Raw genomic sequence first — 15,615 nt, 5'->3', positions numbered from 1 at the left:
CCTTTAACAGCATCCGACTCCGTCGGTATGATCTTCGTCTTACTCGGCGTCGACGGTCCCGCAGGCTCATCCATCAAATTATACGACGTCCGCATATCGCCCGTGTCGCGCGATGGGACGAAACGGTCGCCGTAGTCTCTCTTGCTTGCTCCTGCTCCTCCTGCTCCGCCTAGCCCACTTCCACCTGCTCCGCCTAGGCCCATGCCCATGATGCCACCCAGTGCAGATGATTGAGCTCTCGAGGGCGAGGTGGGCCGACCAGCTGCAGCGGAAGTCGAAGGCCCAGGCGACTCGGGCTCAAGCGTCGTCTGTCTCGTATCGAACGTGAACGCTGATCCCGTGGATGCTCCACCGGGCGTATGATTCGTCGTATCCGGAGACGGAGCGACGGAGAACACAAGCGGATTGCTGTTGCCATTGTTGTTGAGATTGGAACCGTGAGCGAGAGAGGGCAGAGTACGGGGACTGGGTGTGTTGGAAGCAGACACGGATGCAGATGGGATGGCATTGGTACGTGGTTTGTTGCGCCGTGGGCCTTCGGAGTCGTCGGGAGGGTCTGCTTGGGACGCGCGGAGACGTTTACCGAAGGGGGAGTTCTTCAGGTTTGACATTGCGCGGGGATTGCTTTGCTCCTTGAATGACGAGTTGATTATCGTGGTTCAGATTCCGTGGATGGTTGGCCTTTGTCGCGTATACGTGGATATATATCCGTAAACCTGGTGAAGTATCGAGATAACGAGACGGGGACGATGTGGTGGCGGCGGAGAAACAAGCTGACGAGAGTCGAACGAACGAAACCAGACACAGAGGCAATTGTCTCACGCCCTCGATTGTTCGGGAATGTCCGAGAGTCCGAGTTTGACGTCCGTGCGCTGGGCACAGCCACATTCAGACACCGGAAGACGGGTCCGGAAGCAAAACTGAATTGGGAATGTGTTGCTATTTTGGGATGTGTGGGAGGAGAGGGGCTTGGCTATGGGCCACACGGGAGGGGGTTGTTTGGTTTGATATATTTAATTTTGCGGGGTGAGGAGGTGGTCGTGTTTGCTTGAATGTATGTTTTAAACCACGTCTATTCGTGTGTGGCCAATCAGTCTTCAGATTTACATCCTCGACTACTCTATCATGTGTAAGTATGTCTCGGCGCCACACAAAAGATTCAGACAGACAAATCACATCTCAAACTCTCACATCTCAGACTATCAGCCCGAGTGCACGATCGTTCTGAATCAACGCACGCACGCACGCAACTCTCGTCAATTGACACACTTATTTAAATGGCTCCAATCCAGGACATCCCCAAGATCAGGCCGGCCCTCATCCTCGTTCAGCATCCTCTTCCTCGTACTAGTTCCACTCGAACTTGAATAACGACCAGCTCGTCCACGCATTCTCTCATTCACGCCAAACAAAGAAATGTCGCCCATGATGTCGACGCTGTATTCTCTCAATGAACATACACTCTCCAACGCCACCCACCGTTCATCCCTCCCCAACCACCCAATGCCCGCCCGCCATCCCTGTCAACCCCTTCATCCCAAACCCCCATCCCGCCGCGCCCAACGCTCCTCCTCCCTCTCCCTCTCCCGTCCTACACACAGACCTATAAAAACTCTGACGAGAACTGTGAAGCTGTGTCATCCGAAACGGTTCGTGAGGGGTGTGGGGCGGCGGTGGAGGGGCTATTGGGATTGTGATGGGGTTTATGTTGGGTTGGATGATTGGGACTTGCACGAGGACTGGGATGGGTATTTGGATGAGGAAGGTAGAGGCGGAGGAGGTGGTGGAAAAGTGAAGGATGGGATGCGGATGGTGAGGTCCATATCGAAGATGGGGTCGCGTGCGATGCGAGCGTGGTCTGCCAGTGGCGCAAGCGAGGAAAAGTCGACGTCGTTCACCGTTAGGAGACCGCGATCCACCATGGCCAACCGCACATCCTCTTCCTCTTCCGCTTCGACCTCATCTTGCGCAAACACGCCCGAGTCGTCTCCTGCATCGTCACGCACGTCCTCTGCTACCTCTCTTTCTTCGTTTAAATTCAAGGGCAAACCGACAGCCTTGTTCTACAAAGTCACAGCGAGATTGAGTTTGAGCCGGAGTTTATCGAACGATTTTGGGGTCAAGGGCGAGGAACGAAGACAGGGGAGACGTGAGGAGGGTTGGTAGGGGAGGTCGGAGTTCTCGCTGGCGAGACGGGGTGGCTGGTTCTTCGAGAACGGTGGAACAGGGTGTAGTAATGCATAAGGGAGCGTAGAGTAAAACGCCGTGTGGATCATGATAATTATATGCCAGAGTTAGCACCTTATAAATGGTCTGTATACAAGTTGTTGGTTTGCGATCAAGTCCAAGCGAGACGCAGAACAGGTGCTCAGTCTTTCTCGGGGGTTGAGAATTTAGAGGACTGCAGAGATGAATGCTGAGAGCCGTGGGACTAGTTGGGCACCTAGGCTGAACATGATCAGTTTCCTAAGAGCAGAGTGATACAGGATTCCACCAGAGTCATCTGCAGCAAGATCAGGGAGTGTTGAGGGAGAGAAAGGTGTCTAGTATTCGCGGTCGAGCACGAGCAGAGATAATTTTCGATAACTCCAGCATGTAGCAACAAGGAGACGTCGCGCCGATAGACACGCGAACCAGTTAGCCATTCAGAGAACAAAGGCGCACAGGCGATATCGACGAGCTAGGACAACAAGACAACACAAAAAAAACAATTGCAGAAACGCGCTGTGGCCCCTCGGCAACCCCCGCACGCGCCGGACCGCGCCGGCAGTGAATGACATTGTCTCGCGATCAGGTTCAGCCTCAGCCACACTCGCGCCCGAACGCTATCCTGTAGCCCTCGCTCGTCTTCAACGATGAACGTACGTCCACACGCGTGCCATCCATCGCCAGTTCTTTCGCTAATCTATCCTTGGGGACATGCAGAACCTGCTCCGGTCGTTGGCCGGCAGCCAGATCAAGTCGGCCTTGCCTGAGGGCGACTTGAAGTTGTTGTTACAGACCGTGAAGGATGCGCGCGTGAGTGTCTTGCTTGCTATCACTTCGCACTTCGCTTCACACCGTTTGTTCGTCGTTGCTCATTGGATAATTTTCGTTCGGTTGTAGAATAAGACGTCGGACCCGAAGTTGGCTGACCCGTTCTATGATGCGCTCGAGGATATGTTGCACGATTTGAGGACGGTCACCATGGTCTGTTCACTTATCCATCCTAGTCTCGCCACCCACCTGTGGCGTTACCCCTCGTTCGTCCACTAGCACTGACACCTCTTTGCTTGTTGTTGCGAATGGTAGGATAACCATGATGCGGAGGCTTTCCTCAAGCCGGTCTCGAAGACGGATTACCCTGATTATTATGATAGTGAGTGTCTTGCTTTCTACTTTCGGATTGTGTCTTGTTCGTGTGGTGTCCTGGTGCTATGGTGTGGCGAAGGAGTGTTGGGTTCTGCTCGCGTCGCGTCGCCTACCATCTCCTTCTATGTTTCGCCATGGTCGTTCTCGCCACCCAAACGCGTTATAAGTGTCACGTCGACACCGCGTATCATTCGCCCTCGTCGACTCTTGCTCTTGTTCGCATCCTGGCTACCATTGTTCCCTATCTGTACGACCAACCAACCCTTCCACCACGGCCACGGATCCTATCACCCTCGCACGCATTTCCCCAGCATCCCCGCCCTCCTTCTCTGGATCGCATGTGTGACACCCCCGTATGGTGTCTCGACCTCGGCCGGCCAATGCGTCTCTGCCCCTCTTATCACTTGTCCTCTTACCCTCTTGCGCGGTCCTGAGGGATTCTTTCCTCGTTGGCTGGGGTTGAGGTCTTGGTCGGATGGTGTTTTGGTCCGATTCTGATTGCGCGTTGGACGTCTCGGTCCGCATGCCCAATCTCTGTGCGGGAGGGGGCCCAGCGCCATTGGTGTCGATTCGTTATTGACACCAAAGTCGATATGAGGGTATTCGATTGGATGATTTCTTGTCTGTGTTCGTGCGATGCTATGTGATGATGCAGTCGTGGATTGGGTTGTCTGTTCGGCGTTGGGTGGGGTTCTCACCGTGCTCAGTCACCAGACCAACCTCGTTTGAGGTTATACATGAGTTGACATATTCAATGGTCGTGACTGGGTTTTAGAAGCCTATAACACTGTTCTTGTTTCGTCCTAGTTTGGTCCTTGCCGCCCTTACTGCCCGGGTGGCGCACGGCTGTATAGGTGACATGCGTTCGGCCGGGACATCTCGTTCGTGGACTGGACGTTGTTCTGTGGTCAACTTTCTGCTGCTGCTGTTTCATACTTCATAACACACATGGTGTTTTGGACTGCCTCGTCCGCTGTCTGTTATCAGAGAGTGATGACGGCGATAGGATATGGTGGTGGCTCCGAGTACATGATTGAAACTGTGATCATGATTGTGGCACCACTGATGGTCGCCTTTACCTTCAATGTTTAGTATTTAGCGTTTGGTATTTGGTCAGAAAAGATCCTGGACACGGTTGATGTCCCAATATCGAATACCGTCGTGTCGTGGTTCGATACATGGCGGTTGAACGGTGTTGATAACCGCCGAAGTGCGGAAATTTCAGACGCTGTGATAGCGTTCGTTTTGGCGTTGAACCTCCTGAGAGTCGCAGAAATCTAGCCTGTCCTGCCTTCTCGATGTGGTCTCTCGCGGGATCGAATGGCATAGTAGGACGCCACAACCGTGGCTCCTGCTGTCGTCGTCGTCCAAGCCAGCTCAGCCAGTGCCCCACCCAAAACGCTCCTTCTCTCTCTTCTATCATACTCATATCTTCATATTCATATTCATATCCACACTCCACCACGTTACTCACCCACACTCTTCTTTTCGTTGTTGTCGTTCAGTTATACCCCACCCGATGGACCTCCAGACGATGCTCCGGAAGGTGAAACAGAAGCAGTACAAGTCTAAGAAGGAGTTCCAGGACGATTTGGATCTGATTTGGTCGAATTGTTATACTTATAATGCCACAGAGGTTCGTCCTTTTTTAATGTTCTTTTTCTTTCGTCCTCATGTCCTCTACTAACGCACACCCTCCCATCCATCCACCCAGAACCACCCCCTCCGCCTCTGCGCCACCCGCCTCAAACACAAATCCGCCCACCTCCTCAAACACATCACCGACCGGAAAGATCGCGCAGACCCCTTCATCCCCCCGGACCTCGCCGTCGCCTCCTCCTCCAATTCGAATTCGCGTCTCACCAACGGCGTCGCCCGACCGATATATCGATCCATCTCGTCCACTCCGTCGATCACGATCAATGGGATCAATGGGAAGAAGAAGCCGAAGATCGTGGTGGGGAGGTCGGGAGGAGGAGCAGGGGGGAAGGGAGAGTTTGGGGAGCAGGCGGCGGTGGTGAGGACGGGGGAGGGGATGAGGATGGTTTGGGAGTTGGAGGGGGCGTTGGATGTGGAGATGGAGATGGGGGATGATGTGAGGATGGATACGGATGGGGGCGCTAGTGGGAGCGGGAGTGGGGCAGTGGCAGTGGAAGAGCGGTTGAGGGAGTTGGTGCCGCCGGACGCGGTCAGTATCATGGGAGGTGATGTGCTCGTGAATGGGCAAGGGCCGGTGGATGCTCAAGTAGGTGAGAAGAGGAAGTCGACTGGGACGCCGACGCCGTCGTCACGACCTAGTAAACGCATCCGATTGGCTTCGTCGACTCCAGCACCTGCACCTGCACCTGCACCTGCACCTTCGCCCCCACCGTCACTACTCCCACCTCCACCGCCCACAGACCGCCTCGATCTCTGGTGGTCCGCCCAACGCTCAGACCTCTTACTCGCAAACTCCCTTCCTCCCCTCCCTTCCACGTCCTCCTCCTCCCCATTCCCACACTCGTCGTCACAACCACCCACCTACGCACAAATCACCTCCTCCACGGCCCCCGAACATCCCCGCAAACGCCGGCGGAAACCTAAACCCACTCTACCCTCCCAACCCCCCGCCCGTGGCCTCCTAGGCCACATGAACGCGAATATCAAGACATTGCACCGCGTCCGATCCACCCACGCACGGTTCAGCGTCCTCGCCGCCGCCGCCTCCGCATCCTCCAATAACCCAGACGATCCATCCGCGCCGTCTCAGCCTTCACTTTCTTCGGCGCTTGAAGCTGAGGCGGCGGCGATTCTTGCTGGTGGGCCGGTCGTCGAAGATGTGGATGAGATTGACGAACGGCCTTGGGCGGTGCCTACGCGTCCCGTCTCCGCCTCATTTCCTGCCAGCACCAGCACCACCTCCACCTCTTTCCCTCCTGAAACCCGCGAAATAATCGGCGAAGACGGTAAACCCCGCAAAGTTCTCGTACGGCGGAAAGAGCGTCGAAGAGGACTGGAGATAGGAAACGAAGACGCGGACGGATGCATGCATTGGATGAACAGGAAGGTGTTGGAGCATGAGGGGTTTCAGGGGAGTAGTAAGGTCGCGTTGGACGTGCTTAGTGGGATCGCGAGTGAGTTTTTGATGGGCGTGGGAAGGACGATGAGGTTTTATTTGGATCGGTATTCGGGGAGTATGACGTCGGAGGTATGTCGCTCTTTCTCTTTCTCTTCTCTTTCAGAATGGGACTGATGTGGCATGGTGCAGGAAATCATCCTACATACGTTGTTCTCGCACGGGACGACGCGCATTCAGGATCTGGAGCGATATATCACGGACGACGTCCTCCGACACGGAAACAGGCTTCTCGAGCTCGAGAAGAAACTTGCCAACGCATACGCCCAAGAGGCTGCGGCGGCGGTCGAGAATGGACTGGGTGCGGGTGTTGGTATGGGCGTTGTGGATGATGAGATGTTGTTCGGTGGAAAGGTCGGGGCTGATGGGGGTGAAGAGGGAGATGAGGAGGATAGCGCGTTTGTTATGTTTGTGTTTCTCGTCTTGATATTCTCTATGTTTTCGTGTTGACTGACGGTCACTGTGATACACAGGGGTGGCTTCACAGACGATCTCGGCGAGGACTTTTTGGGTCTCAAGGAGCTTGGAATCGCTTCGGAGTTTGGGCTTTCGAGTCTATCTGTTCCGAAGAAGTTGCTTCGGGGCAAGAAGGGTGTCAAACCCGCTTTCGTTCCGTGCGTACATTGCCTTATTCTCTTCCCTCTTCCATCTGTCTACATGATCTGACCTAATTTATCGTGCAGTGTCAAGCCCACCGAACCACCTCTTCCATACCCATTACCACCACCCTTCGTTCCCCTCGACTCCTCGAAGATCGACGACCAGATCGGGCTCCTTCAGCCCTATTACCGCTCACGCATCGCCGCTATATCTGCAACTACCACCGCTGCGCCCAAACTATCACAAACTCCCCTTCCGCCCCCGCCTTTCGGAACCTCAGTGCTATCTATGCCGCCACCTCCACCTCCACCACCGCCATCATCATCACAACAGCATCCTCCGTTCGCACATTCATACCCACATCTTTCACACCCACCATTACCCGGACCTCCTCCACCTCCGGGTGCTACTCCTGTGGAACCACAACCTACGGAACCAACTCCACCAGTCACCCTTCCCGACGATGCGCCTCTTCCCGCACAGAGCAAGATCGGGCCATTGGGTCAGATCATCAAGAGCAACGCCGGTGCAGCCGGTGGTGGAGCGAGTAAGAAGAAAGCCAAAGGCGGAGGAGCGTCCAAGGACTCGAACTCGAACTCAAATCAGAATCCACCTCCACCACCTTCAGGCTCCGGCGGTCCACCAAACAACGGTGGTACACCACAACCACCATCATCTTCACTACCCATACACCCGCCCCCACCGCCACCCGGTAAAGGCGGCGTCATCATGAGCGGCGTCACGATGCCTCTCATGACGGGTGCTTCTGGACCCAGCGGAGCACCCGGAATACCACTCTCTGTGTTCGCAACGGGAGCAGGAGCGAGGGCGAACTCGACCGCCAGTCCGGCGAGTACGGCCTCTGAAATCCCACCGCCCTCTCCGTACTCGTTCACGGTCTCGGGACCTGGTCTTTCTGCGAGCAATACACCAGTCATGGTTCCGAGGTCGATGCCTCCACCGCCACCTCCGCCACAGGGAGCATCACCGAACAAGAGTAAGAAGAAGGGGGGCGGAGGGGCGGGTGGTGCTGGCGCGGCAGGAGCGGGGAGCACGGGGAAGAAGAGAGGGAGACCGCCGGGGACGGGGCCGCATCAGAGGCAGGCGGCGGAGGCGGCAGCGGCACAGGCGGCGGCTCAGACTCAACAGCCGCAGCAGCCGTCACAACAGCAACAGCAGGGGCAGCAGGGGCAGAATGGGCAGGGGCAAGGACAGGGAGGGTTGCCGCATGCTTCGTACCCTGTGTTTGCCAACGCATGATATTGACGTCGAGATTGGATGCTCTCGAGCTTGGTGTCGTTGACGTGGTATATTCTTATTATTTTGAGGGTGTCGTTACATAAATAATTTTGGTGTGATGGGCCGCCAGGGGAGTGGGGGCTTTTTTTGTGTGTGTATAGTATATGTTTTGCTATCTTTCTCTCTTTCCGATTTTGCTGGACCGTCAAAGTGGTTGTTGTCTGTGGATCCAGGAGCGCTGTGCTCGAGTTGTAATATTATTTGGATCTGTGGGGCGTCCGCGTTGGGCCTTCTTCATCATCTCACCCTGACCGTCGTTAAGGGACCAAAAGAGGGCCAAAAGCAGTGGAAGTTGCACTGGACTACTCGAGTAGATCTGTACACTGAGCCCGTTAAGAAGAAAACTTTGAAGGTAGCAATGATGTGCACTGGACACGTTCGGATTTGAACCGGACATTCTCGCATGCTGAGCGAGCGTGATAAACCACCTACACCATGTGCCCTGTTCACTACATTTGCTTCGGTGAATTTATTCACTCTCCGCGGTCTTTGTTCTTCAAGGCTCGCCGATATTCTTGGCACTTCAACCCTTTCTTTCCATTTATATTGCAACAATAGACTCACCGACATGTACTTGACATGTACACAACGCAAAGAAGTGGTTGATTTACTGATCACAAATATCCACACTGACTACTACAAGGCCTCCACCTGGCCTCCACCAGGCGTTCAACCTCCTGAAATCCGCCGTCTGCACCTAGTCCACATACCAGCTCGCCACATACTCGTTGATGAAGCCGATGTCCGGATACTCCAGATCCTGTTTCCACTCTTCATACACTGACGGATCCATTGCGATACTATCCGCGATGTTGAACACATTCCACCTTGTTCTCAGACCGAGATAAGTCATCGCCAGAGCCATAACCTCGATGGACAACTCCTCTGATCCACACGCCAACAGAACACTTATCCCCTTCTCCTGCACATTGTCCACGCTCCAGATGTCTCGCAGAAAGGTAACGGCAGCGTGGAATTGACAAGGACTCATGCGTACCTGCTCGCTGAAGAATCCGTGCTTCATGTCCTTTCGCGTCTCGAGAGCGTCGTACGACAGTTCATACGGGACGGTAAGAAGGAGCTGTTGTTCGCCCGAAGGTAAGTCGCGGTACATGATAGGCTTGCTCCTGGTCCTTCCACGCTCGTGGCACTCTCCATAGATAATAACGCTGTGCGAGAAGGGCTCCGGCGCAGTCTGAGTATTTATCCAGCGGAAGTTGACCGGGACGCTGCCAGGAAGGTCAAGTCCGACGAATAGCTCGGGTGCGTATCTGGGGGTCAATTGGGAGAGATAATGGTCTGCAATGACATCGAAGTCGGTGATTGGCTGACACAAAGGGAAGGTTGGACTCTCCATGGTCCTGCCAGTGGATGGGCGGCTTGTCGACATGGTAACCAAAACAGCATCGGTATTAACGTCCATGTAGGAGTTCTCACGCTCTAGAGAGCTTAGCTTGCGTCGTTTCGGGTTTTCCTTGATATCCGGCTCGATCCGTCGACTGATCTTCACCCGCTCATTGGGGGGCTGTGCTGCCACGCTTTCTGCACCAATTTCCGTTCGACGCATGGAGGCACTAGAGGTTGACACGGTGTCTAGATGGTCCATCGCTTGTCCCAACGACCAGGCCTCGGACGATAATGGAGAGAGGCGAGAAGTTGGCTTAGATCGGGACACGAGGTTCGACGTTCTGCTTCCGTGAGGCTGAGTTGCCATGGACCGAAGTGTTCGAAACGATCCGGTGCTATTCGCAGCAGATACACTGGGAGGTGACGATGTGAGAGTGGTGGCATAGTGGTCGAGGGTGTTGTTGTTGTTGATAACCATGAGCTAGCTAATGCGGGGGTCCAGAAGGAGAGACTCGGAGAGAGAGGAGCGAGGAGCGATGCAAGAACGTGTCGCACAACGAGGGAGGTCTGGAAGTTGGAACGACAGAGCCTAAGGAAGAAGAAGGCCAAAACACAAGACACGATCGCAAGACGCGAGCCAGCTCGTTTCTGAGGATGTCAGTGGGCAGGATGTTATGTGAAGGAAGAAAGGTCGAACGACTGTCATCGCTACTGCTTTATATATGTGGTGACACATTGGGAACAATGGACGATCTAATACGAAGGGATGACCCGTCCGCGCCATCCAACTGGGACGAGTGGCACCACTCGTGCATGTGGCAATCAAGATTCAACACTTGTTTTGGCGTTCGTCACGCTGATATGAGCCTCTCACCAAGCTCGTTCAAAGATAGATACTCTATTATGTAAAGGAGAGCAATGATAGTTCGAATTGTTAGTGTATAAAGGAGGCAAGGTTTGGTCAAGAGGTGTTTGGTCAAGAGGTGTGGAGACAAGGACGAAAGAGAAAAGCAAAGGAATCGAAAGTTGTAAGTAAAGGCCAACGTCTGTCCAAAACTAGTCTGAGTCGTCGAGGAGGGTGAGATCAACATCTACCTTACGGCCAGGGTCCATCTTGCGCTTCTGCGGAACAGTCGTCGGTAACGGGTAGCCATTGCCGGTTGCAGCTGACTGGCTTGGACGAGGCAGCACGGAAGGAGGCGCGTTAACGCGAGCAGTGGAGGAAGACGAGGTCTGGGGCGTATGCGCATGCGTGGAGTTGACCAGAGCTCCCTCTGGACGTCGAGTCCCGACAGGCTCTTCCAGGCTGTTTGTCCCTCCACTAAGCGCAGCGTATATCTTCTTCAACTCACCTTCCTCCGAGGCCCAAATCCCGCTCAACATCTTGTCGTTCCCGACGCTCTTCAACAAAGCAGCCCCGTTCATGCTTCTCTGTCTCCAATCGGCTACCTCCTTGAACTTTTTGGACTTGACCACTCGCAGTCCCTGCGGTGAGCCTTGTTTGATCGTCTCAAAGGTAAGGCCAGCCTGTCCACGGAGCATCTCTTCCACATGCTTTCTGTTCTTCTGATTGGCGCGCCATGTAAACTCTGAATCAGGTGCGGCGAGTAGCTGATTGACATGACTACAGTCGGCGCAGATGCATGAAGATTGAGCCCCCCTCCAAGCGTTATTGAACGCGGAGGGTTTAGGTCCAAGGGAGTAGAGAACATAGCGTTTGACGGCCTCGCGGAAGAATGAATCGAATGGAACAGTGTCATTGGGTAGATGGTGACTCTTGAGAAGAGAGATGACGAGAGGAAAGAGAGGTTCCAGGGTATACTTGATAGCCTGCGCATTTGTCATAATCGCGAAGAGCTTGCCGAATATGAGTGCAGCGAAAGGTATGTTATTCGTCTCGATGCAGAGAGAAAGGAGATCGCGTATGCTAGAGGGAACATCAGGGGATTTCGGGGTCTCCTGTTCCCTGTGATAGTACCAAGTCTGGTAAGACGGCTTCGGAGCCGGCGGAGGAGCTGCCTCGAAACGGGTCTGAGTGATGGCTGTATCCACGAGATCCTTCAGGAATCCGGAGACATTTGTCGAGGTCCAACCATGGGCGATTAAGGCGGTGGTACGAGACTGAATGGCACGAATGAACCGCTTCCAAAAGTCGATGCCACAATCAAATTGACGAAGTTGGGGAATTAGTCTGCACCACGCCAATTGATCAGGAGGCGAAGAAAGCACACAGAACAGGAGACTCACAGAGAAAGCCCAAACATACGATCTTCCCCTATTTGTGTGACCAGGACGTCGACCTCACCAAGCACAGGCTTTTTCAAGTGAGTCTGCAGGGAGAGTTTGCGTTGGCTGGTCACGAAGTCGTCTAACACGCCTTCGCCTTTGACAGCTTTGCATAGACGGCGCAAAGATCTGAAGAGCTCTATATTCGTGGGACACCTGGAAATAATTCGCGGAAGTCTTTTTGACACTATAAGTACTGGCAGGTCAAATGCAGCGATAACCACCTACGATTTTTTGAGAACGTCGGAAACAAGGTGTCTCCAATCTGTCGGCAAGTCAGTTGCCTCCGTCTTTGATTCCCGTACGAGTTGTTCCAAGAATGTAATCCAGAAATCGCAGGCAATCTCCTCGTTCTTCAACTTGGGCAAAAGGCTTCATATAGTAGGATCATAGATTTAGATTCCAATTTGAAAGGATGGATGAAAAGGTAAGAGCGTACATGTTCGGAAAGAACTCGGGATCCTGTCTTATGAGCTTCATAAGGAGCGAGACGTCATTTCTGAGCGGGACCTCTAATGCCTCTGCAATCCACTCATGCCGGCTTGTGCACCATATGGACCACTGTGCATCAGTTCCGAGTATTAGTTGTAACTCGTTGATGAACATGTGCCGTTTTGTGATTGAGTCCATTGCTACAAGTGCCTTCTCAAATCTGCATAAACAGTAAAAGTCAAAATGGAGACCCCACTATCACTTACACGTACTAAGTGAAAGGGCTTACACCGGCTTTGCAGCTTCGAAGACAGGTTTTGGCCATCCTTCGAATGGCTCAGCTCCGAGGCTCTGCTCGCGCTCGCGCAAATGCTTGACAAAATTGAGCCACCAGACCGAGTTCAAGTTGAGTGCGATGAGCTGGGGAAGGACGCTACTCGTATATCGCCCACGACAGACGTAGAGGAGTCAGTAAAAAGTTTGTCAAACACACAGATATCGTCAAGAATGACCGTCGTGACTCACGTCTCTGCAAGTGTCGCTAGTCCCCCAATCCCTGATGTGGCAGAGACAACAGACGTTATATCGTTATCTTCTACCTTTCTCAACGAGCCCAGGATTTGTGCCCGTTTGCTATCAAACCACTCTTCCGGTGGACTTGGGAACGGTTGCGTTGACGGCGTACTCCTTGGCTGAGCTTGGAGAGCGTCGACGAGTTGGAGCCTCTGACAAGTGCTAGTCGTATTCGATAGCACGTTTTTAAGGCTGAATAGATCGATGATGCGGTGAGCAAGGGAAATAAGTGTCACGCATTGGAGCACTTACACAGGCGCCATAGAGGGCCACGGAAACGTCTCGAATGCCTTAACGAGCCTAGGCATCCCGAGAGCCATGATATTGCTCCCAGCACGACAACAGATCACGGCTTTCAACCATGTCTGAGCGTTCTTCCACCGTAAGGCAGTGTCAGCAATCATTCGTGCCACCTCCTCTGTACCAGCTGTGGCGGCCACGTCGACAAGGTTGAGCTCTTTGCTTGTTGGCTCATCCGACGTCGAGGCTCGCAGAAGGTCGATAGCAGCATCGCGCCCACCAAGTGCTGTAATGACTGACGCATTTTGAGAGTCTGGCCACATGAGGACGACTGTGCGATGATAAACTAAACCGTAGCAAGGCTTAGCGTCCAGACATACGCAGAGACTGCACAAAGCTTACAGTACTCTAGTGAACCAGCTCCCTAATGACGAGGAACGGGTTAGGCCATTCCAATAAGATGAACAGAGGTGGGGTGTCTTACGTTGCCTTGATATCCTTCGTATTCTTGATCGTCCGGTCCGGCTTTGTCCCAGTATCCGTTCGCGACCATAACCTCCTTCATGTCTAACTCTTCTTCACGTCTCCAACACTCGCCATTTGGTCCCGATATCAGCTGGACCACGCACGATCGCTCTTCCACCTCACACATCGCTACGTCCTCGTCGTCCTCGTCGTCCTCATCATCATCCCACCCGTCATCGCGTCTGCCGCCGTCGTCGACTGCGTAGCCCGTCTCCGTGTAGTCTAGGCTTCCTAAACCAAGTTGGAAGCCTACACGAGCGCACACGTCCCGTAGGGAGAGCATACGATTGGCATCTCGGCCCTTGAGTTCGTCGAAGGAGAGATTGGCATGTGAGTACTCGTGCTCGAGAAGGTATGCAAGTTTCTGTGGTGGTCTCTGCCCGGTAGCACGTTCAACCCCGTGACGGTCAGCGTACTTCCAGCCTCTCAGAACGCGTTCAAGTCTTTGCATGGGTTCATCGAGATGGGGCAGTCGTGGGGGAAGCGATGCAGAAGCCTTGCCATGAGGTGCCTGCGGCGTATGAATGAGGTTGTACGAGAGTGCTAGCCTAAATCCGGACGTGATTGGTTTGACCTCGTGGACGACATCTGTGTACCAAGAAAGTACGGTGGTCGAGAGCAGATTTTCGTCGGAGAAATCGAAAACCTTTTGCTGTTTGCCATGGGAGACGTGAACTTCACCCCCGGAAAACTCGGATGGCAAGACGATGACAATGGTGGCGAACATTCCGGGAGATTTTTCCGTGCTAAAAAAAGCAAATGTAAAGTGAGTAACGGTCCGCTTATCGAAAGAGTAGTAGAAGTGGCGTTAGCATACTCCTGATGTGGTAGAAAGCTGTATGGATGATCGGTTTGGGATACCGTCAGCTGAAGCACACGAACTGACTTGCAAAGATACTGACTGTGAGCCTGTCTCGTAGAGGAGCATCTTATATAGTTCCGCGGTCGTGATATTGCCCCTGTTCACCCCTAATTCTGAGCAGACTTTCGGAACAACATCCCTTTTCATCCACGCATCCCATCTCGGGTTCAGAATATTCATCTTCTCGGGATTTAGCTCCCAAGTATCCCGTACTTCGATGTCCACAACCGTGCGCTCTCCCTTTCCGAACGGTGCCCGATCGAGGACTTCACGAAGTCTACGAGCCTCAGGAGTGCTCAGAGGCAGACCGAGGGTACCGAACCCTGCGACTGAGATTACTGGGTTTGGTGCCTCTTCATAAGGGACGCATGATGCGAACGTTCCGTCAACCGTGAAGGAGGAGTCAAGCACATCCATAAGCTCAACCTATGAAATACCACGACACAGTCAGCACGATACAGCAGTGAACAGGTATATATGGGACCAACAGAAATAATACCTTTACTGGTTGTTCGAGGGGTTCACCCATGCCGTCCTCCTCTGCACCATTCACTGTTGATTCCTTTCGGCACATGGCTTCCATCTCCATGATGAAACCATCAGGTATTTCTGGTATCGCCGGGCTCGATTTATCAGCTTTCGCTCCATACAGTATTTGGGCAGTGTTGATGTATGAAGAGGACGCACCTTGAGCGTCACCATGCGCACTTGATGCATTGGTATTACTCGCAACCACTTTTCGTGGAGCACGCCCTGTGTTAATAGACCCCAATTGTGAAATATCAGGATAGAAAGGGGGATAGGACAACAGTAGTCAGCATGAGGGGGGAGCATTCCGAGTCGATGTCGTCTGAACGAAGTGACTTGCCTCCAGTGGACTTACGGGCTACTTGCTAGGCGTTAGAAAACAAAACAGAATCAGCGACACTAAGTATCAATGGTAGAGAGTAAGTGACCAGCTTACTGTGGTGCGAGCCATTGGCGT

The 15,615-nt window shown here is 53.4% G+C and overlaps 4 protein-coding genes and 1 non-coding gene across 5 annotated transcripts; 2 read left to right on the top strand and 3 right to left on the bottom strand.

The window, feature by feature from the left end:
- Positions 1-1,416: 1,416 nt before the first annotated feature.
- STEHIDRAFT_162582 (uncharacterized protein) lies at positions 1,417-2,166 on the top strand (the record flags this gene model as incomplete). The annotated part of the gene is made up of 1 exon (XM_007310219.1): positions 1,417-2,166. The coding sequence occupies one exon, from the start codon at positions 1,417-1,419 to the stop codon at positions 2,164-2,166; it is 750 nt and encodes a 249-aa protein (XP_007310281.1).
- A 653-nt stretch (positions 2,167-2,819) lies between these two features.
- STEHIDRAFT_87134 (uncharacterized protein) lies at positions 2,820-8,387 on the top strand. The gene is made up of 9 exons (XM_007310218.1): positions 2,820-2,861; positions 2,926-3,018; positions 3,106-3,189; positions 3,292-3,358; positions 4,857-4,987; positions 5,066-6,538; positions 6,599-6,873; positions 6,940-7,080; positions 7,150-8,387. The coding sequence occupies exons 1-9, from the start codon at positions 2,856-2,858 to the stop codon at positions 8,324-8,326; spliced, it is 3,447 nt and encodes a 1,148-aa protein (XP_007310280.1). The 5' UTR covers positions 2,820-2,855; the 3' UTR covers positions 8,327-8,387.
- Positions 8,388-8,734: 347 nt separating this feature from the next.
- Positions 8,735-8,808, bottom strand: STEHIDRAFT_t265. Its single transcript has one exon. It is a non-coding gene; the product is annotated as a tRNA-Ala (tRNA).
- Positions 8,809-8,838: 30 nt separating this feature from the next.
- Positions 8,839-10,190, bottom strand: STEHIDRAFT_115658 (uncharacterized protein; the record flags this gene model as incomplete). Its single annotated transcript, XM_007310217.1, has 4 exons — positions 8,839-8,898; positions 8,930-8,975; positions 9,076-9,287; positions 9,363-10,190. 4 exons carry the CDS (start codon positions 10,188-10,190, stop codon positions 8,839-8,841), a joined length of 1,146 nt encoding a protein of 381 aa, XP_007310279.1.
- Positions 10,191-10,656: 466 nt separating this feature from the next.
- STEHIDRAFT_142692 (uncharacterized protein) lies at positions 10,657-15,609 on the bottom strand (the record flags this gene model as incomplete). Its single annotated transcript, XM_007310216.1, has 15 exons — positions 10,657-11,903; positions 11,960-12,175; positions 12,227-12,370; positions 12,438-12,650; positions 12,720-12,863; positions 12,956-13,195; positions 13,256-13,589; positions 13,646-13,667; positions 13,728-14,514; positions 14,586-14,603; positions 14,671-15,056; positions 15,130-15,239; positions 15,318-15,383; positions 15,514-15,523; positions 15,595-15,609. 15 exons carry the CDS (start codon positions 15,607-15,609, stop codon positions 10,769-10,771), a joined length of 3,840 nt encoding a protein of 1,279 aa, XP_007310278.1. The 3' UTR covers positions 10,657-10,768.
- Between the last annotated feature and the right edge of the window lie 6 nt (positions 15,610-15,615).

The sequence above is a fragment of the Stereum hirsutum genome (assembly GCF_000264905.1).
Source record: "Stereum hirsutum FP-91666 SS1 unplaced genomic scaffold STEHIscaffold_19, whole genome shotgun sequence".
Classification (NCBI taxonomy): Eukaryota; Fungi; Basidiomycota; class Agaricomycetes; order Russulales; family Stereaceae; genus Stereum; species Stereum hirsutum.
The sequence above is the reverse complement of the archived record's forward strand: the minus strand, read 5'-3'. Positions and strand labels throughout refer to the sequence as shown.